Source organism: Phyllobates terribilis, unplaced genomic scaffold, assembly GCF_046119375.1.
Source record: "Phyllobates terribilis strain yellow unplaced genomic scaffold, ASM4611937v1 Scaffold_1__5_contigs__length_1240528914, whole genome shotgun sequence".
Lineage (NCBI taxonomy): Eukaryota > Metazoa > Chordata > Amphibia > Anura > Dendrobatidae > Phyllobates > Phyllobates terribilis.
The window spans coordinates 1,044,365,690-1,044,388,931 of record NW_027362761.1 but is presented as its reverse complement, the minus strand read 5'-3'; the positions used below and the strand labels follow the sequence as shown (position 1 = coordinate 1,044,388,931).

The following is a 23,242-nucleotide window of genomic DNA, read 5'->3' as shown; positions in this document are numbered from 1 at the left end:
AAGGTGGAGACAATAACAGGCGTTGCACATGTCGGAAAGCGTACAGGGTGTAAGAACAATTTATTCTGGCTTGTGCTGCTATAAGGTGATTCATCCTTTTCTTTGCGTTTCCCAGATCCACTGGTTACACTATCAAATGGTTTTATTGCCCCAAAAGGATGTAATATTGAAGCTACGAGATGTTGTATTTAGCACTTGTAATAACCTTGTATCTCCTCACAGACTTGGATATTTTACAGATGCCGTATTTAGGCTTCCCCTATTATTTGGGGACACTGCACTGATGGCCCTATATTCGTTTCCCTGTCAATATTGATACAAGGCATTATTCATTGCCATACCATAAATGTGCAATGAAGCTTTTTATTGTGGAAATATGGTAAAATAACAGTGGGTGCGGACCTCCATGGGTGTTTAGCAGTCTGTGGAACATCCCCTTGTTTTGTTTTTGCGGCAGACCCTTGTTTTAGTAAGAGACGGCTATAAATCAGTGGAATGTCACCAGACTCCCATTAAAAGTCGCCTGCTGACGTACGTGTCGGAAATGTCTTCCTCTGTCCCTTTTTATTAAACCATTCCACTGATGATAGAGTGTGTGAGTGTGTGAATACTCTCACATTTCAGTTTGACAAAGAAGAACACAACAATTTTACCATTGAGTTTTTCAGACTATTCTGCTTAATTTTTGTTAGTAATCCAATGAATGGGGCATTATAGGAACTGTTGCCTGAGCCATTGTGTATATTACATAATGTTCCTGCCACCAAAATGGAGTATGCAAAGAGTTGTCCTCTGGCTGGTTACTAAACTGCTCATTAGTCTATATACACCAACAAAAGGCAACAGGATGGTGCACTAAATTCTCCTAAAATCTAGATCTTTTATTGAAGTTCATATTAAACAAAATTAGATAAGCAGAGGAAACAATGGAGGACGACATATGCAAATGTATGGTAAAAGCTTATAAATTGTTTAGTATGCTTCCCAGTGCCTGTAGTATGTATCAAAATACAAAAAAGAAGTAAACCATTTAAAAGCACTTACATCATATGCTGATTAGGAGACCTAATTGCTGTGTGACCCTGGCACTTCTATGCGTGTTTCACCTTAGCTTCATCAGGGGGCATTACATAATATGTGATACATACTAAAGACACTGCAAAGCATGCTAATCAACTTATAAGCCTTTACTGTACATTAGCATACATGATCTTCTATTGTGTTACTCTGCTTTTTCTCTAATTTTGTTATTTTTTGATTTACTTCAGTAAAGCATGTAGTTTTTATGAGACTTCAGTACACCATCTTGTTCCTTTTTGTTGGTATAATAAGTATTCGGGTGCGTCTCAGCTATGGTATTCTATTACAAAAGTGCTCAGTTTTGCTGTTTCATTGGTCTGTCTGAATCTATGTCCTAAGATAAGGGGCTCGTAGGTTATTTAGAAATTACCAAGTTCCCTCCCGATATAGAAACGGGAAGCCGTCTTATCATTTTGGGTAACTGAAATCTAGCTGTTTAACCCTTCCCTATTGCAGTCAATTTTTGGTTTTGCACTCATTTTTTCCCTCCCTTTCTTCCAGTCATATAACTTTTTTTTTTTTCTATCTATATATCAACATACAAAAATAATTCCAAGTGAGGTGAAATGGTGACCAAAGCAATTCTGCCATTTGTGTGGTAGTTGTTTTTTTTTAAATTTTTTTATTAAAAGGCTTTGTTTTTACTGAGTTTAATGTGCAGTAAAAATGACCTGTCAACATGATTGTTCGGGTTAGTACAATTATGGTGACACCAAATTTGTATGTTTTTTTGTAGTTTTTTGTTTGTTTTTTAGTGGTTCAAAAAAGATTTTAGGTTTTCGTTGCTAATTTGTAAGACACATCATCTTTTTTTTTTTTTTCTTTTTTTCCCTCCATCAAAGACGCTTTTTGAGAGCTTTAAACTTTTGTTAGAATTTCAGTGCATTATTTGTGGGGAGGTGTCGCGATTTTTAGGATTTTTTTTGAGTGTTTCACAGCGTCTACTGTATGGGTTACAAAATCTTATGTTTTGATAGGTCAGGGTTTTGGTTTTTTTTTTAACTTGGAAGAAAAAGAAAAAAAGCCAAACAGATTTGTTCTGACTAAATTCATATTCAGTATATCACAAAATTGAGTACACCCCTCACTTAGACTTTAAAAGATGTGCTTTATTTAGAGGGCACACCAAATTTACACGGTTATACAAGCTGTACACAGACTACTTTTACATTGTATTAAATTGTTATATCTTGAGTGTTGTCCCATAAAAAGATATAATATATTTTCAATAATGTATTATTTTTGAAAATAAAATCATTTTTTAAAAATAATATATTTCTATGCAAGTCCCCCTCGTGCTACAAAAGCAGTTCTTACCTGTAATGACATGGACTTTTACCAAACGTATAAAATATCCGACACCAAGACGTGAGTCAGATCCTGTAGATGGTGAGGTGGGGCCTCCATGGATCAGACTTGTTCTTCTCGCACATGTTGTACAAACCATTCATTAGACGACGTTACCTTCTTTCATTGCTTCATGGTCCATTCATTGTAAGCATTTTTTACAGTGGATTGGGGTCAGCAAGGGTCCTCTGACCAGTCTGCAGCTACACAGCCCTATAGGAAGCAAGATGTGATGCACTGTTTAATGTGACTGTTGTTTGTGAAAGCCAACACTAAGGCCACGTTCACACGTTCAGTATTTGGTCAGTTTCTTTACCTCAGTATTTGTAAACCAAAGCCAGGAGTGGAACAATCAGAGGAAAAGTATAATAGAAACACCTCACCACTTCTGGATTTATCACCCATTCCTGGTTTTGGCTACAAATACTGAGGTAAAATACTGACCAAATACTGAAAGTGTGAACGTGGCCTTACTGTTTCAGCAATGATCAAATGATGCACTAGCCATCGCGTCCCACTTGCATTAATGAGCCTTGCCTTTGGTTCACAAGCTGTCCTTCCTTGGGGCACCTCTGCATGGCGCTCACCACCACTGTATACTTGGAACACCCTTGGAGAAGCTCTGATGCAGTTGTCACAATATCCCCTTGTCAAAGTCTCTATCATCATTCTTCTTGCCCATTTTTCCATTTCTAACATATTGATACATATTGCTACATATTAGGCAGCATGTTCACACATGCTGTTTAATATTTCCTCTCCCTCGATAGGTATATTTGCAATAAATGAACATTACGCTATGGCTGACGTGTGTGTGATGTATCTACACTGGTACATCAGTCAGCCATGGTGTAATGTTACCTTATTGCAAGGGCAATAACAATATAGATGGAGCTCTATCTGCCGTTGTACCTGTACGATAATGTTGGTGTATTCTATTTAATTAGTGAACTATCAATCATTCCCATTGTGTTGTGCAGCTTATAGTTACAGATCCACATAACTGGGCATGGAGGACTCTGTGGATATCTATTTTCATGTTGGCGTTCTGCTCTTGGGTTCACTGTGGGACTTTCCTTGGGAACATTACTCACTCCATGCACATCAGTTAGTGATACAAGTACAAATGAATAGATAATTGTTGTCTCCTGCCTTTGTTGCTAGTAAGGTCAGCTTTACATCCTGGCAGGAACTTTCTCCCGATCTGTAATGGGTTAATGAACGGTACAGCGTGTACCCACTGTGACATAGCAGCTTCTGAACCTGGGTGCAATACGCGGATGTTCTCCTGAGTATTTATTTACTGTTTATTGTGTTCTCCTTGGCATCCACCGATGACACGTGACTCCACCGAGAAGCTTGGCTACTGTATGCCTACAGCCAGCCCCGTGATGTACAAGTGAAGGCATTGTTCAGTTTACAAGGAGAGCCCCGATTACTTCATATGTTTTTGGTAGTAAGAGAAGTTGACCTCTAATCCGGTCATCGGCACGTGAAATCAGGAGTAGAACTGGTCTTACGTGAGCGGTGAGAGGCTGCACAGGCTCTACTTCAAAATGCAGGGTGCAAAGGAACTTGCATGTTTTCCAAACATTTCTCACAGGGGACTGGTGGACCTTGGTTAGTTGGCCGCCCGGTGGTTGGCATGTGTGCCTTGTTGCACTGTGGCCATGGGTTCAAAGCAAACCTAAGGTCCAACTTGTATTATGTTCTTCCCATGCATTCATGGATTTTTTTCCTGGATACTTCAGTTTCCTCGCATTTTATTAAGGTCTGGATAGTCCAACATCATAAAAAGAAAAAAACCTGTGCGAACGGAGCTGATGATGCAACATTGGATTGTCTCATTCTCAAGTATTCCTGGATATATCTCACGTTATTCACGATAAAATAAGATTGGTTTTCATCAGGAATAGTTTTCTATAGAGAACGTACATCCTGTGCCTTGTCCTGCTGCCCCAGATAAAGACCTGTTTTCAGAGACTATACATAGACGGAGTTAGAAAGTGCTGATGGTGCGGCAGGAAGATGATAATGCAGGAGGGGCACAGACTCTCTTAATTTACGTGGTTCAAGGCTCCGCCATTATGAGATAGCACCTGTAACTGATAGCTACCGGGTGATGTTATGGTGAGCACAAGCTCCGTACTAATTATACTTATCGTCGCTTTTCCAAATTTGTTTGCTGACTCCTGTCCTACAGGACATATAATGGGTGAGGACACGTAGAAGGCACAAGCCACGCCAGTGAGAATGGGCAACATGTTTATAAGAACGTGTCATTTTTGTTACTTCCCTGTGGATTTACTTTATTTTTATTTCTTTTAGAGTCTTAAATGCAGTGTAAAGCATGGAGGAGAGACAGTGTAGTAGGCAAAGCCTCTGATTTAGGTGTTTGGATTTTGAATTAAGACCATTTAGGAACACTGGGTTCTTTGTCTGAAGTGTCCTGGGTGGAATAGAAGCAAGTAGGGAATATTGAAGAAACTAAATAGCAGTTAATGGAGTTTTCCCACTACCTAAAATGGCCTTAATGAAATCTTTTTTTAAAAAAAAATAAAACTCCTACTTTTTGTAATTTTAATTTCAATATAAAAATATTACAGGCAATCTATCAGCAGGTTTTTGTTATGTAATCTGAAGACCTCATGAGATGAGGGCCGAAACACTGAATTCAGCGATATGTCATTTATTATGCTGTTTACTTACAGTGAAGGTTTTATCACTAGGACTTTATCACTACCAGGTCTGGTGCTTAGGTGCATGCTAGTCCGACTGCACCCCATCCTGTGATAAGCAGCTCACTGTCAATAGACAATGTACATAGATAGCATGGTGTGGGCAGGGGCAGCTTTCTGAGCTCTGTTTTATGTTACATCTAAGAACTCTGTGTCACAGCTGCTGCACCCAGTAAACTAAGTGATACATAGCTGTAATCGGGGTTTCTTTTCCTACATTTTGCTGCCGTTGGATGAGGTAGAAAATACCTGGTGCCAGTATGCTGTCCTGCTCTTGAAGTTTCCTCAATATGCTTTTCCTTCTGCTGCAATTTGCATTTCCTTACCTTCTCCTCGACTTCGTTCTACGAGTTCCATTGAGGTTGGTGGAGCCCATAGAAGTCTTACTGTTACGGAGTATGGGCTGCAACTGCTTGTTCCTGAAAACTGTCAGCTTCTCATGGACCTCTTTGGGATCGTTGACTTTAATGAGAACCATAGAAGTGTATGTGACGCCAAACATCTGTAAATTTCAACAGAGCGCTGCTCCGGAAGGAAAAGGGGAACTTGTACTGCAAAGACGGAAGTAGGTGCAGGGCCGCACCCTGGCCTTAGAAATACTTCCTAAGGCTAAGTGCCCACGATGCAGAAATGCTGCATATTTTTTCCGCTTCTCCCTGGCAGGAAAAGCGCATGTGGATTTTACATGCGTTTGTCAAGTGTTTTTGCATGCATTTCTGCATGCGGGTTATCAAGCGCTTTTCCAAGCGATTTTAGCATCACTTGGAAAAGTGCTTGACAACTTGGTCACACTATATACATCCATGCAACCGGCATGGATTTATATAGTGTGACCAAGTAATAGTTAAAAAAAAAAAAAAAAAAGAATAAGAATGGTAAAAAATAAAGATTATACTTGCCTTCCGATGACCCCCAGTGTTTTTTCTGCTGCGTCCGGTCTGTTGTATGGGTCGCGGTGGTGTGAAAGGACCTGCCATGACGTAATTTAGTCATGTGACAGCCGACGTCAGCGGTCGCGTGACCTGTCACATGACTAAATGACGTCATGGCAGGTCCTTTCACACCACCGCGACCCATACAACACACTGGACGCATAGCTGAGGAGACCGGGGCCATCGGAAGGCAAGTATAATCTTTATTTTTTATTTTAAATTCTTTTTTTTTAACTACAGGTACTATGGTACCCGGGTCTGGAGGAGAATCCCCTCTTCTCCAGACCCGGGTACCATCCGCACATAGAATCCCATAATATCCGCATGGGCACATGTGCTCACACAGATAATATGCGGTTCAATGCAAGTCAATGGCGGCAATTACGCTGCGTGTCCGCAAAATGAATGGACATGCTGCGTATTTTTCCGCAATGATAATCCGCAGCAGAAATTTCCTCAGCATGTGCACAGCACATGCGGATTATCATTGGGGACCATGGGGCACATATTACCAAGTGTTTTTTAAGCGTTTTCACTGCGGAAATTCCGCAGCAAAAACGCTTGAAAAACGCATAGTGGGCACGCAGCCTTGATGCTAAAGACCATCTCTTTAACTGACAAATGGCACAATATTTTTAAATGGAGCAAATTACAAACTAGTTATATTTTTATAAATTGACTATTTTAGGTACTTGGAGAGGACCTGACAGGAGATTCATGCTGCCTGAACCTCATGATGCAGACGCTGGCTGCATTAGCACAGTTGTGGATTTTACAACGGGTTGCATGCCCAATTTCATGAAACATACTTCAAGCTTGCGGCGGGGGGACTAGACGTCCCAAATCTCGATGTTCTGGTGATTGGATGGGAGATAAATGCTTCATGTTTGAATATTCCTTTAAGTAACGCCCATAGATTCCCAAAACATTCTTTTAAGAAATGTAATTGGTGTTTTTAAGTAAAGGTGTCCAGTGCCTAAAACTCCTCAATAGAAGAAATGTCTCTGCTCGTTACAGGTTTATCTAGAAGGAGAAATCTGCTGTTACCTGTATCCATTACAGGACCGTCTGCTGCTAGGTTCTACATAATTCATGCGTCTGTCACACACCGTGCCGCAATGTACACATCGGATTAAGCTTTCCACCAAATATAAGATGAATATTGTGGATGTTCATTTCTAGAAATATACTCTTTCTGCTTTTCCAGGTTTCTCTGCTGGATTCCAAGCGAAGCATGAATATTGGGATATTCCTGAAACAGTTTAAAAAGTGAGTTCTACCATAGTTGTTTGGACACATAGGAAACTATTTTAGATTTTATTTATTTGTTTTGATGTAGACTAAAGGAAACACCATTAAAAAAAAAAATGGATAAAACATCTTAAAATGCTAAAATCTGTGTCTAAAAACTTGCAGCAAGTGGTTGTAAAGGTGTCTTGTATATAACATTTCTCATACACCATGAAGCAAGTGTTAACACCCCAGGCTAAAATACCAAGGGGTATCAAGTATACCAAAGTTTTATCACATTACATCTAGCGCTAGATCTGAGGTTTCCAAAACTATATCACATCTAATTTACATATAATGGAAATAGAGACAGGTTCCAATGAAAGAAAGTGAATTTATTCACCAAATATGCTACGTTTCCGCTGTCTTAATGCAGCCTTTATCAAATAAACACTGTTAGATACATGTCGAGACAGCTGAAACATTGCATATTTGGTGAATAAATTCACTTTTTCATTGGAATCTTTGGAGTGCTGCATCTATTCTCCATTTTTTTTTTTTTATTTAATCGGCTTTATTCCTCGGAGGATTATTTTTGCTCCTACCTCTGAAGGCTGTGCTGCTAAACACTATGGTAGATGAGTACATCGATTCATGAATGTGTATGTATGCAGATAGATATGTTATATGGTTTATGTAAATCTTTTTTCACTTGCTATTAGGTCTGCCGAACATATTATTGAAGATATTCGAAAGGGAAAGTGTGATTTGTATGACTCCGAAACCCTTCAGGAACTTCTCAAGATGTCTCCAGAGGCTGAAGAGGTACAACTTATCCATGAACAGTACATTGAAATTCTGTATTCATGTTAAAGGGAACCTGTCACCATGAAAATGCCATCCAATCTGCAGGCACCATGTTATAGAGCAGGGGGAGCTGAGTAGATTGATATATTTGTTAGAAAAGATTCTGTATAACCTGTGATTTCATCAATTAAACCTCTGCTCTGGATTTTGGGTCTAGTGGGCAGGGTTATCAGTGACTGACAGTTATCTGTGTGTGCACATTTATACAAATATAGTTGTCAGTCACTGATAGGACTGCCATTGGACCCAAAATCCAGACCAGAGGTTTAAAGGATGAAAACACAGGTTATACTGAATTTTTTCTCCCAAAACTATATATCAATCTGCTCAACTGTCCCCTGCTCTATAACATTGTGCCTACAGATTGGACTGCTTTTTCGTGGTGACAGGTTCCCTTTAAGCCTTTCTTGCATGCATCCGCCAATGATGTGACACATTGTGGCTTTGAAGCTACAGCAGTATAATGGGTGACATGTAAAGAGTTACTTCTTCTCCCGCACAGAAGGTAATGGTGATAAAGACTTTGTGATCTCATTAGTGACGTGACTTTTTCCATTGATAGACGCATCCAGCAGACTTGGCTATTATTCTGTGAACTTGGGAACTGTATATACAGTTACAGAGGACGATAGAGGATCACATGTATTATTCAGGCTTTTATCCACTTACAGTTAACTTTTCAATAATGACAATTTTTCTGCAGTAGTTTGTTATTCTGAATGATGCAAAAATTGGAGGAATAGCTTTACCCCTTAGAAGCTCTATAGGGATGTTTTGTGATCTAGTCCTCTCAACAATAGTTTAGTATTTTCATCCTGATGCAAATGACCCTTTCCCCAGTACTTTGTTTTAAAGTGTGAACTAACATAAAATGAATATTTAAGTTGGAAAAATCCTATCCTGCCGGGTCACAACATTCCACTGCCAGTTTCCATTAGCTGCTGACACCCTTCCTGCGGGGACTAGATAATTTCTGTCAGCGACACCGAAGCTAATCACTAACATAAAGGACTATCCTTTGCTGCTATTACATAATGTGTTTACAGACAAATGTATCAAGTGTGAAATGAGGGCTAAAATACTTCAATATACCATGTCAATACTTGGATACATGTTTGCTCTCATTGGGGATGTTGATTAATTGTGGGAGCAAATGAGGCCCCCATACACATCAGACTAATGTGAGCCTATAAGGTAGAAAAAAGGAAAAAGCCTCACCGTGTGTTAATAGATGTAGCAGCTCCTAGGTAAGCTCACTTTGGAATCCCATCTGTTGACCACCAGAAGGAACATGGGGGAAAAAACAAAAGGATCAATGTGGTATATAAAAAGTTCAATCTTTATTCCATTTTGTTGAAAAAAGGCATAGGATATCCCTGGTTAAAAAAGCATGTCAATTCTTCTGACGCGTTTCAGGCTAAAAGCCCTTGGTCATAGAATGTGAGCCTAACCTGACGATTATTGGCGGGCTCAGTTGCTAGCCTAATGTGCATTAGGGCCTCCTGACTCTCCTCCAACAGATGATGTGGAAGGATCTGGCAAGTCTGATTTCAGATTGACAATCCTTTTTGCTGTCAATGAGGTAAGCCATCACCAGTGAAGTAGGACAGTGGCTCTCTCATAGAGCACACAGGAGATCTCCAAGGTAGCTGGGAGAGAGAACTTTAGAATCCACCTCTTCTGTAGGTCAACCCCTAACATCAGCTGTTCCCTACAGATTGTTTCTGTGCGCCCGAGGTACCAGCTAAATGGTGCACAACGCCTGGTCCAAGTAATGATGATCAGGAGCAGGACTATACAACAGGGGGATCTTTCCTGACCATGTTCTTACATTTATTAACCAGAACCATCACGTAACAAAGAATGGGACTTTCTTTTTCTGCCCCCAGGGGCTGCTGACAGTAACGTATCTTAAAGAATTTTCCTACCACAGATAAACGATAATATCTGCCGATTTGCTGTCTCCCATGTAGACACAGAACAGATATGTAAGAAAGCAAGGGCAGTAGGAGCCAAATCAGCAGATCACTTGGTTATATAAATTGTGACAATGCCAAGAGAAATCAAGGGAATAAAAGCCGACCTACAGTACCCAGCAGTGGCCACTACACACTGAATTGACTTGTGCATTACACCTCTGTGTTTGCTCCAGCGATGGCCAGATGTAAATTATAACTGATCATGCGAGTGCCGGGTGTCTGACCACACTGATCTGATATTAATAATTTATCCTTAGGATAGGTCATCAATATCTTTTTGACAGTACGACCCTTTTTAACTTCTCACTCATATGTGTGTCGTACTCTCATAGTGGTCTGTGTTCTAAACAGAAAACCTATTGTTCAAAGGGAAAATGTCATCAGAAAATTACATATAACTGATCTTGACTAATTTCACTGTGGCCACTGAGCCTAAAAAGCTGACACTTCCTGAGATGACGCTTCAGCAGGGGGCGTAACTACAATAGTTGCAAGAAATGCCATCGCACCCGGCCCCCGCAGTCTACAGTCATGGCCAAAAGTATTGAGAATGAGACAAATAGTAATTTTTCCAAAGTTTACTGCTTCATTTTTTGTACTGGCAATTTGCATAAACTCCTGAATGTCAGAGTGATCAGCTTAACAGCAATTACTGTACTTGCAAAGTCAATATTTGCCCAGAAAATGAACTTTAACCCCCAAAACACATTTCAACATCATTGCAGTCCTGCCTTAAAAGGAGCAGCTAACATCGTTTTAGTGATTGATCCATTAACACAGGTGTGGGTGCTGATGAGGACAGGGCTGGCGATCAATCAGTCATGATTAAGTAAGAATGACATCACTGGACACTTTAAAAGGAGGCTGGTTCTTGGTATCATTGTTTCTCTTCAGTTAACCATGGTTATCTCTAAAGAAACGCATGCAGCCATCATTGCACTGCACAAAAATGGCCTAACAGGGAAGAGTATCGCAACTACAAAGATTGCACCTCAGTCAACAATCTATCGCATCATCAAGAACTTCAAGGAGAGAGCTTCCATTGTTGTCAAAAAGGCTCCAGGGCGCCCAAGAAAGACCAGCAAGCGCCAGGACCGTATCTTAAAACTGTTTCAGCTGCGGGATCGGACTACCAGCAGTGCCGAGCTTGCTCAGGAATGGCAGCAGGCTGGTGTGAGTGCTTCTGTATGCACTGTGAGGCGGAGACTCTTTGAGCAAGGGCTGGTTTCAAGGAGGGCAGCAAAGAAGCCACTTCTCTCCAGAAAAAACATCAGGGACCGACTGATATTCTGCAAAAGGTACAGGGAGTGGACTGCTGAGGACTGGGGCAAAGTTATTTTCTCTGATGAATCCCCTTTTCGATTGTTTGGGACATCTGGAAAACAGCTTATTCGGAGAAGAAGAGGTGAGCGCTACCACCAGTCTTGTCTCATGCCAACTGTAAAGCATCCTGAAACCATTCATGTGTGGGGTTGCTTCTCAGCCAAGGGAATCGGCTCACTCACAATCTTGCCTAAAAACACAGCCATGAATAAAGAATGGTACCAGAATGTCCTCCAAGAGCAACTTCTCCCAACCGTCCAAGAGCAGTTTGGCGCCCAACAATGCCTTTTCCAGCATGATGGAGCACCTTGCCATAAAGCAAAGGTGATAACTAAATGGCTCATGGAACAAAACATAGAGATTTTGGGTCCATGGCCTGGAAACTCCCCAGATCTTAATCCCATTGAGAACTTGTGGTCAATCATCAAGAGACGGGTGGACAAACAAAAACCGACAAATTCTGGCAAAATGCAAGCATTGATTATGCAAGAATGGACTGCTATCATTCAGGATTTGGTCCAAAAGTTGATTGAGAGCATGCCAGGGAGAATTACAGAGGTCTTGAAGAAGAAGGGGCAACACTGCAAATATTGACTTGCTGCATTAACTCATTCTAACTGTCAATATAACCTATTGGTACTCATAATATGATTGCAATTATATTTCTGTATGTGATATAAACATCAAACAAACACTAATAAAAACCAGAGGCCAGCAGATCATGTGAAAATATAATTTTGGTGTCATTCTCAAAACTTTTGGCCATGACTGTATGGGGCCCCAAAAGTCCCTTTTGCCCGTATAAAAAGACCTATGCTATTAAAGACTTGCAATAATTAGGGGCCCCATTGGAGCTTTTGAATTGGGGCCCATGAGCTTCAAGTTACGCCACTGCGCTTCAGATTTATCTCATTATCAGAAAAGGTTTCACCACAGGATCCACCATCCACAATAGGTGATGGTTACAGCTCACCTTCTCCCCCTTCCTTTACAGTGGCAGATCACAGAACCTGCCCACAACAAACTCCCATAGAAGTCAATAAACTTCTCCTGTCTATTGTTTCTTATGGCCACAAGGCTGCTGCAGTAAAGCATATATCTGACTGCTGTTAACAAGCTCTGGCAAGACTTCGGCTCCCATATTCCCGTACAGAAAAAAGAATAAAAAATCTGCAATCAGAATCTAGAACAGGTTAGATAGGAAACGAATAAAAGAAATGTGTTTTGCCTCTAATATGTAAAAAAAAAAAAAAAAAGAAATAATAACGTATTCCCTTTAGAGATGCAGGATACTGTATAGGGTTTGACTTTAGCCATGATCTAGGCCCTATGTAATGCAACTACACCTAAGATAATACTTGGTATTACTGCTAATGAGAGAAGTAAGATGAGCAGAAGTATATTTCTGTGGGATCGTCTATCTGTAGTGGTAATCCCTTTATACAAAGGCTGTTATTTTGCTTTGTTATACATGCAGGCAGCAGCCTTGCCCCGCAGCTTCATCTGTTATCGCTGTCCTGACAAGAGTGTTCCATAGCTGTGCACACAGTGCTCTGCCTGAATCTGCCTGCGTCCGCCCGTCTGCCTGCGTCCGCCCGTCTGCCTGCGTCCGCCCGTCTGCCTGCGTCCGCCCGTCTGCCTGCGTCCGCCCGTCTGCCTGCGTCCGCCCGTCTGCCTGCGTCCGCCTGCTTCCCTGATGCCAAATGCTTCACCAAGCTTTTAATATGAGCTTGAATTATGAGCACGTCCCACTATTAATTTTCAGAGCTTTTCTTTGAAAAATCTATAAATATTTAAGGACATTTATAGTCTGTCTATCTTAAAAGAATTGTTAAAGTGGCTCTACATATTTTATTAAATGGGCATTAAATTACAATGTGGTTTTAATTAGCAGCTGTAAACTATGCACGTAGAAGAGTTACTGCAGCTCCATATGTAGGACACAATGAGCTGTATGAACATCTCCCATCCTTACACTTAAAGACAACAAGTCATCAATCATAATATTAGGCTGGAGACAATATAAAAGGTATACTAGGTAGTTTGCTTCAAATCTCTATTTCACATCTTTACAACAGAAAAAGCTGCTTGTTTTCTCACTACTACTACTCAAACAAAAAATAAAGAAAAAAAATTGCCACTATATATATTATATATTTTTTACATTGGTTTGCTGTAGTATGAATGCCACTATGTTTTTGTATAATGTCAGTGGGTATTCTCCTGTTAGAGGATCTTTTGATACCATATTCTTGTCCTATAGCCTAATGACAAGTACATAATTGCCAAGCGTGTTCATAGGAAAGTAAGTTCCCAATTTTCCACTTGAGAGACTGCTGCGTGCGTTCTTTTTGGTGGAATCATGTTCGAACTGTAACATTTTTACCATACCATGAATTTGGTAAATCCTGGCAAAACAATGCATTTTTGCTGCCATTGTAGCAAAAAAAAAACACTGCTGCAACGTTTTAAACATGCCAGCTATTGCCTCACAAATGAGCAAAATGCTCGCTTGTTGAGTGTTCGGATCAATTAGGCCAGCTTAAAAAAAAAATCATTATGGGCAGCCCATCATGTGATGAGCTGCTGATAACATGGTAATTTATGACAGAACAATCGTGTTAAAGATTGTACCTATCATTGTTCATTGGCCCATGTAAATGAACGCCAAAGAAATTGTTACATCAACAATAAGCAGTGAACCAGTCAGGTCCCCCATGCCCTCCAAGCCAGCCGCATTCACCTATGTATGAGTAAATTCCCTGCCTAACCAGCCCTGTATAACGTTGAGTGAAAACCAGGTATAAAAAAAGCATTTATAATGTCCCCTTTTCCTATGCTAATGAGGGGTTTGACTAGTCGATGAGGCGTTAGTTACCCCAGACTGATCAACCCTCTTTCCATGTTATCCCGCCCCTATGTGCGTGATAGCGTAATTTGCACCAGCAGAGTCAAAGCCGCTCATGCAAATCTCGCGCGTGCGCGCCGCTCATTCCGGCAGCGTTACTGTACCTCTGTAGCCAGTTGTCCGCTTCCCAGCTTCAGAGGCGCACACGGCGCATGACCAGAAGTTCAGAAGATAGGTTATGGTATTCCTCAGTGCACCTCTGTTGCCAGGAAGCGGACTCCCAGCTTCAGAGCCGCAGTGACGCTGCCGAAATGACTCTGTTCGTGCAAATTACGTGATGACATAGAAAGCAGGCTGACTAGTCTCTGGCAACTAACACCCCATTGACTAGTCAAACCCCTCATTAGTAAAGCAAACTGGGACAATATAAACGTTTTTTTTATACCTTTGTTTTCATTCAACGTTATACAGGGCTGGTTAGGCCGGAATTGATGAATGCTTCTGGGTTGGAGGGCATGGGGGACCTGACTGGTTCCCTTTAAGGTGCATTAAGTGGCCAAAATCGGCATATGTAAATGCACTATAAATAGGCAAAATATTTTACTTTTTTTTTGTGAGGTTGTAGTGTTTTAATTGAGGATGCAAATACAGTTAAGAAGTCAAGTTTAGAGGGATGACTTCAACGTGGATAAGACTGACTGATCTGTGTTTCATCAGATTTTCACCAGTTTTTAGTCTTCCGTTCACTTTTGCAACATGAACCAATGGAGGTTTGCATAGCTTCTCTTATAACTATAGCGAAAAACTGACCTCATATGGACGTAATATAGAGGACATCCAAATGTAATTCATATCCATTCACTTGATTAATCGAGTTTGATCTGCAAATCAAATCAAAAACTGACATGTCTCTAAGGTTTGGTTTGTTTTTTTTTGCTTGTGGACTATCGGTCTGAGAAAAGCAGACGGACATATGGACAAGCCCATAAATTATAATGGGAACGTCTTCTGTCCGTGAAAAGCACAGAACGCATGTAAGCAGGGATTAAGGATATGCACAAACGTTGCATATGTGTTGCAGATTTGCATTCAGAAAATCTGCAGTGTAAAAAAGTACTAGCTGAGTAGATGAGAGTTGAAGAAATCTCCTCTACACGTTGCGGTAAATTTCTCCGCCGGAGAATCGTCAGCATGTAAAGTCATTTTGAGGACTTTGTATTGCAAAGCGTAAAATCTACAATAAAGGATGAAATCTCCAGCTTGTCCTCAGTAAGATCCACTGTACAATCTGCATGTAACACGTGGTTTTTGCTGCAGATATTTTCAACATTTGATTATAGTTTAAAAGTGTGAACACGTTTAGTAGGCTGTGGAAGTTTATTCCAGAGGATGTGGCCAGCTTTGGAGATGTTGTGCATTGAGAGAGAGGAGGGAAGTAGGTGGCATTCGTTTTTCATAGGGAATACTTTGTGATCATCTCTGTTACTGTATTACTGCAAAAAAGGTTTAGCTGCAGTAAAATAAAATGGCAAATTAAAAAAATATTGGTAATACTATTAAAAAAAAAAAAAAAAATACAATACTAGTTACCGTAATTTTTCTTTGTCCAGAATCCTGCGATATAATTCTATTGCCAGGAAACATCCATTTACTTTACTTATCCTTTACAAATGTCCCATTCTATTTTTTTTTTCTCTAATTTAGCACGTTGCGTGCAGTATATCTGAATTTGTTCTTAGATTTGTAAAAGATTTCTATGTCAAATATGACATATACCTGTATAGATAATTCTTTAATAATACACTGTGCTAAAATCCTATTATTGCAGCCCATTGTGTTTTTGTATACTATGTGAGGGATTAGGTAAAATTATACGTGTATACATTTTGTTTCTGCTTTTACATCCTATCTTGTCTTAACATGCTGCGTTAGCTACATATGGGATTACAAATAACTTTACAGGGTTGTCTTTATATAGAAATAAAACAATTTCAGAGTTATGTGGGGGGAAAAAAGGAATTTGGAAGGACTATTATCGGCTTAGTGTGCGGTACGATCTGGGAGTGTCTTTTCATATTGGGAACAATTGCGCTATCCTGTTTCGATGGAATAAAATAAACCACCTGGAATTGATAGCTTTTAGTCTGGATGCCTCCTATGTTTGTGCTTATTCTGTCTGATTTTCCTGTATTGATGTGCATGCAATAATCTAATCTGTCTAAATTGTGTTTCTTTGTAGGTGAAGAAGTTGAAAGCCTTCAATGGTGAAATCACAAAATTGTCCCTGGCGGATTCCTTCATGTACATGCTGATTCAAGTGCCAAAGTAAGTTAAAACCAAAATATCATGTAGACTTTATGGTGTGAATTTGTTGGATTCTGGGTCATTTATCTGTATTTCAATTTACCCGGTCATTGGAAAATCGAAAAAACCATTGAAGACATTGTGTTATTAGAGGATCCACTTGTTTAAGACAATGATCTATAAGCCAGACAAATAAAAATTGTGGAGGACTATTCACAACCATTACATGGACAGGCTATTAATCTCAATAAAAATGTATAATAGTATATTTTCCTGTGGTGGTGCTGCAGTCAAATTGAAAATTTATTCTAATGTTCCCCACAGCGTACGGCTTGTCTCTGGGGGTCCTAGCAGTGGGACAATTTGTTAGGATTTCTTGAAAATAGGCAGCTTACACAATGTATGTCTTATCTAGCTTAACTGTAGGATTTTGTGTGATTTATATTATAATTATAATCTTATTATTTTTTAAAGTACCTTTCACTGGATCTTTTTACTTTTAAGTTCCTCCTCCAATTGTCATGATTCCACTGATTCTGGAACAGTTTTTCTTATTCTTTTTTGCCCCTTTTGTTCCAAAGTTAAAATGTAATTCAACCAACTGGGCGTATTCCACAGATCTTGTCTATAGGTATTTGCTTCTTCTCCTCTGTTTCTGGCCAATTAAAAGACAGTCACGCCCACAGAGAGGTTCTGGGGTTTACGCCCAGGTGGTTCCAGGGAAAATCTTCACCTTTTATTCTTGGATGTCATGTCACAACTTTGGAATGGAGGGGCACAGAAGAAAAAGAAAAACTGTTCCAGAATCAATGGAGCAGCACCAATCCGAGGAGGTACCCATTTTAAATTTTATACATCAAGTGAGAGGTCCTCTTTTAAAAGTAGCTGTAGAATTCTGAGTGGATTGTGTTTAATAATTGTATTCCTTATAACAATTCTTGAGAGTTTTTTCTTAGAACTGTACCTTAGAGCAGCTTTTCGTATGACCCTGAATTGTGTAGCTCCTCTACTAAACCTCCTGGAAATTTAGAAATAAATTGACAGCTGGGCATTAGCATTCCCTTTATTAATTGGGTGCAGAGACACCACTGATTGGACAGTGTCCGATGTTGCAGGGACACACCCCCTTCCTGGTAACAACCAGCTGTCAGTTTATTCCTAAATTTCCAGGAGGTTTAGTAGAGGAGCTACACAATTCAGGGTCATACGAAAAGCTGCTCTAGAACTGGTATTTCACGGGGAATGCAATTATTTTCTTAAACTGACATGTCAGGGGTGGTGACCAGCCTTCTTTAAATTGGGCTAGATCTTGCAGTTCAGGCTAGATCAGATAGTTGGATTCTTTCTGACTTTAGTACATTTTTATTTAGACCTGAGACTGAAATGACGTGTTGACAGTCCAGGTCCGTCTACATCAGATTATGGTTCTGTAGGAGATTTGCCAAGTCTTCCATAGATTTTTCTGTAAGAACAATGCAGTCCTATTCTCATTTCTGTGATTGACATTATGACATCTTGTGTTATCAACACTCTTGCATCAGTTTCCCTATGACTTTGTGTTCAGGGCTCTACAAGGCGTTGGCCTGTGACTCACTCAGGGTTGGCTTGGCTTGTTGATGGATACACTGGCATTTCCAGAGTCCCAGAGATGCTTGTACTTGTGCTAATCAGCTAAACTCTTTGTTAAAGTACAAAGAAAGTGTTGGAGTTCCTATTAACATTTCACCAGACAGATATGAGGCTCCTGTCCAAGTGACTAAGAAGGATTGTTATGTAAAATACCTGTGTAGTAATGTCTCATTGTACTGCCATATTTGCTAGTAATGCAAATATGTCTCTATGCAAAACCAAAGCTTTAACACAAATAAGCCTTAGACAAAGATGTTTATTTTTTCCCCCCAGTTATTCCTTGCGAATAGAAGCCCTGGTGCTGAAGAAAGAGTTTTCACCCTCTTACTCCTCTCTGAATCAGGATATGATGATAATCCGATTAGCTACAAAAGGTGAGTGATCAGAAGCTCATGATATTGTTCCTTTCCTTCTATATAATCTACAGTTCGCACAGGTATGCCGTGATCTGGGGAGGTGATTAGATTGCTCTGGTATCCACACTGAGCCATGCAATGTATGTTTTTTATATTTCTCTAATATTTGGATAACGTCTCCAAGGAGTTTGTATGTTCTCCCCGTGTTTGATGTGTTTTCTCCGGTTTCCTCTCACACTCAAAACACATACTGATAGGAAATCTAGATTGTGAGGATAATGTCTGTAATGCGCTTTGGAATATGATGGCGCTATATAAATAAAATATTTCACATGCATATGTCTGTCAGGAAACCATGTCCATAAACTGGCTTGTGATGAGCGAGAAACCATTCCGCCACTTCTGAAGATTCTGCGGCTCGCTATGAAAACCTCCCTGGTTTATGACTACACACCAGATGCATAATTAACTAATTTGCTTCAAAGTGATGCGGAAAAGAGAGAATCCCCGCCATGATTACAGATGTGACGGAGATCATGATGAACGTTTGTCTGTACCTCCAGGTTTAGAAAAAAAAACAATGTCGAGGCCACACTTATCCTTTCCAGAGATTTCATTTAAATAGGTTTTTCCAAAATAGCAAGTTATTCCCTACCCTTAAGAAAGCTAGCCATATTCTCCCATCATGGAAAATGAGATTGCTTTTGAAGCACAAGTGTCATCAGATTTCACTTGCAGGCATCTCTCAGGACTGATGAGGCTGATATACTTACGTTGAAATTCAATGACTAAACTGCTGTATACCCCATTTTGAAAGTTTTCCTGTCTGAGATTAAAATGAGAATATGGATTTTCAAAGTAAGTATACGAGCCTCATCAGGTCTAAGAAATTTATTTAGTAATGTTTGTAGTTTTTTTTGTGTTGATGAAATCTGATGACAGAGAGGAAACAAAATGGGCAGTGTGTTTATAATAATGTGCCATTTATTTTTTTTGCTTTTTAGTGAAGAAATATTTAAAAATATGTAAAGGATACCAGTCAACAAATCCCAGATTGTGCGATTTGCTTTGTATACAGATCGTTATACCTTGTATACAAAACAGAAGCCGCAGGTTCCTATGGAAGCCTGCTTTCCCTAGACGATAAACATTGTGTGTTGAGCTTATTTTTGTCTCCCTAGAATACAGCTGCTTCAGTTGAAAAGGCTGGCAAGTGTAAGGGCGGGGATGTGTTGTTAGAAAAGGATTTATTGTTTAAATCAGGTTTTTATGTTGCACGTATTTTAAAAAAAAAAAAAAAAAAAAAACTTCAATTATTACAGTGACCTGTGGGGCTTTTTTAGACTTACTTCCTGCTCTTTAAAGGGGTTGCCCACTACTTGGACAACCCCTTCTCATACACCATGCTTTGTCCCAATAAAATAAAAAAAAACTTATACTCTCCTCCGGTGCTGGCGCCGTTCCTGCAATGTCGGCACTCGCTCTCCCCGGGGCTCCCGTGCGGTTGTTGTGACATGTGAACCCGGTCCCCAATCAGCGCCGGTGTCACTGTCCCTGCCTCCTGTCGAATTGAACATGAAGAGGAAGTCAGAGATCAGCCGCAGTGTAGACTTCCTCTTCATGTTTAATTCGACAGGAGGTGGGGACAGTGATGCAAGCGCTGATTGTCACAACACCGCACCACAGCCCCGGGGAGAGCAAGTGTTGATGACGCGCCCAGGGGATGGGGATGACGACTCGGCACCCGGGTCTTGTTGTTGCCTGATCTCGGGGGATGTCGCGGTGGCCGGCTCCCGGCCCCGTACCCTGGGGTCACTCTTAAAAGAAGGGGGAAAGTTATATGGGATAGGGGAATGTTCGTGACGCCACCTGTGGTGTCTGGTGAGGATCACCAGCGCTGCGACAGTCCTCTGAGGCCGGTGTTCAGGCAGCTTAGTTGGTGCGGCTCCCCACAGGTGGAGCGGGGCCTCAGGGCAGCTTAGAGAGAGGGTGTAGAATAGAGCGTCGGTGGGTGCGGAGCCACGGAGGAAAGAACAGACAGAGGCAGTAGTTGAAGTCATCCGAGTCTTTACTCACTGTGGTGTTTTGTCAGCTCAGAGCTTCTCTCTGCTGTCACACGGCGAGCTGCGGCCGCCAGGGTGGGGTTCAGCACACTCCAGGTAGTTCAGGAGCGCTTGACAGGACCCCCGCTCAAGTGTGTTCCTCTCTTGTTGAACTTCTCCCGCCTTGTGTCCCCCACTGAGTCCCGTATGGATACTGCGATGTCCCTTGTGGATAACGTGTAGATCCCGGACCGACTGGGTGCCCTTTTTGGTGACTTGTGGTGAGAACGTGGCTTAAGGCCGGGTCCCTCTGGACAAACTCATATTAGGGCATATAGGTGGCGACTCCGCTCCGTCCGTATCCCCCTGGGATCCACATAAGCCTCCGGACTTTTCCGACAGAGACGTGAAGTGCAAAGTCAGATAATCGGGGACCGGTACCCCTTTTTGTGGCAGGGTCTCTCTGGCCGGGCCAGAATAAGGTATGCAGGTGGCGACTCCGCTCTGTCTGCACCCCCTGAGATCCTTTCGCCTGTGGAGCTTAACTCCTCTGTTCCCCTCCTGGGCCTTCTTGCTTGGACCCTGACCGGGGACAGAGCCGGTTATAACTCTGCCCCGACCCCCCGTCTCGAGGCCTGAGACAGGGAACCGTGGACCCTCGGCCGGCTGCAGCTTTGTGCTGACTTGCCGTCCCAAAGACCCACGACCAAAGACCTTGTTATCCAGATGGCCTCCAGTTATATAGAATTCTAATTAAGTGCTTAGGTAAAATGCTTCCTCCACCCTCACTCACTACATGGTTCCCCCTAACTTTGGTTCCCCCAAACTCCTCCGTTCAGGCCCGGGGCAGCACTATGGTGCTTTTTAGGCCCCCTACAGAACTGGAGTGGTGTAGTGTTGAGTGTGTGGTTGGGGTCCTGTGTAGTACTCCATCCTTACCTGGGAGAGGAGATACCATACCTCGTTCTGAGGTGCAGTACCCCTGTGGCGACTGAACCCTCAGGGGCGCCACATTGACATTGTGGGAACGGCGCCAGCATGGGAGAGAGAGTATAAGATTTTTTATTTTATCGGGGCCAAACGTGGGGTATGAGTAGGGGTTGTTCTAGTAGTGGACAACTTCTTTAAGAAAGTTTTCAGCAGGCTCCTTATAAGTGGCAGGATTACAATGACTGATATAACACCTCTATACACAGCTGACAGGATCCACCAATCAGAATGGGCGATGCCACGGCTGCCACATCCCACAACAAGCACAATTGCACACGCTCTTTATATGCTTCTATACAAATGAACGGGTAGGAGCCCGACCATTGTGGCTAATGTAAATGTAGATCTCCTGAAATTGGGAGCAGGAGTTTAATATAGCCCTAGTGTCTAATGTGTAAATTGTAAAATTTCAATTTTTTATTTATAAAGATTGTGATATGGGAAAACAAGCATTGCCAAAAAAAAATAATTTAAATAGGTACCATAATTTTTTCTGATGATGGCTTTCCTTTTAAGGTGAGCATAGGCATGAGATAGTGGTCAGCTGAACAGCTATTTTACCCTATTCCACCATTGATAGAGTATGACCATCAATGAGGAGAAAAATGCAAACTGTTCCAGACGCCTCCTGGAAGCAGCTTTGTCCTGGAACCAATGGAGCAGATTTAAATTTAACGTACCAGATGGCAAATTTCCCTGACCTTATTTAATGGAGGATCGCTGCGCCGTTATGCATATAAGATGATCGGGTGGACCTCGTGTGTGAAGCCCAGCTGTGCTTGGTATCACAAATCCTAGAAGGGTGTATTGAAGGATTCCTCCACAAGAGGCCCCCATAACCATTCACACATCTCCACCTTCCACCTCAGACCATCAGAGGGAGCCCCTTAGGGATAGATAAATAGGGAAGGTGGAGCCAGGCAGCTCAGTTCCTCTGGAGAGTTCAGCAAGTACAAACCTGAATGCAGAGTCGAGCTCAGTTAGTCTAGACTGGAGTCGACAGAAAGCAAACCTGTTGAGAGAGTTCCTGCAGTAGAAGCCTGAGAGAGGTCAGTCTGCAGAAGAGCGTGTTCTAGACTCAGTTGTAGCTCAGAGAGGTGAGCTTTAGGTGTGCCGGCGCCATAAGATCGGTGAAGCGCGGCAAGCTGCCGTTAGTGTGAGTAGCCTATTGAGGGTCCGAGTAGGCTGAAGGCGAGTAGAGTGAGTTAGTTCATAGGGGCAGAGGAGCTTAACTAGCTCACCCCGAAGAAGCAGTTACCGGACACTGGGTCCGAAGCTTACTGGGATCTCCATGACCCAGTAAGATATACCGGAATCCCTGGAGAACTATAAGTCCCAGGATCGCTAAAGTGCTGATACGTACCAGAGCCAGGAGACACACAGGCCCCGTAAGTCGGGAACGTGCACTCCAAGAGAAGGCCCTACCACAAGGTCCGCCAGCGCAGGACAGAGACAAAGTTAGGCCTAGCTCCAGGCAGGTCAGAAACTTACTACGCAGAGTCAAGAAGCAGGAGGCCCAAAACCCGCTCATTGGGGAGGATCCGGACATACACCCTTCACCCTACAGTGCTCTAGGG

The 23,242-nt window shown here is 41.6% G+C and overlaps 1 protein-coding gene across 3 annotated transcripts in view; it reads left to right on the top strand.

Annotated features, from left to right (window-relative positions):
• Positions 1-23,242, top strand: part of FHDC1 (FH2 domain containing 1) — a 65,850-nt gene that overhangs the window by 24,662 nt on the left and 17,946 nt on the right. For all 3 annotated transcript variants that reach the window (XM_073645282.1, XM_073645289.1, XM_073645283.1), the window contains 4 exons: positions 7,305-7,366; positions 8,050-8,152; positions 16,584-16,669; positions 18,551-18,651. In XM_073645282.1, coding sequence (XP_073501383.1) covers positions 7,305-7,366; positions 8,050-8,152; positions 16,584-16,669; positions 18,551-18,651 — 352 coding nt within the window. The remainder of the gene's footprint in view (positions 1-7,304; positions 7,367-8,049; positions 8,153-16,583; positions 16,670-18,550; positions 18,652-23,242) is intronic.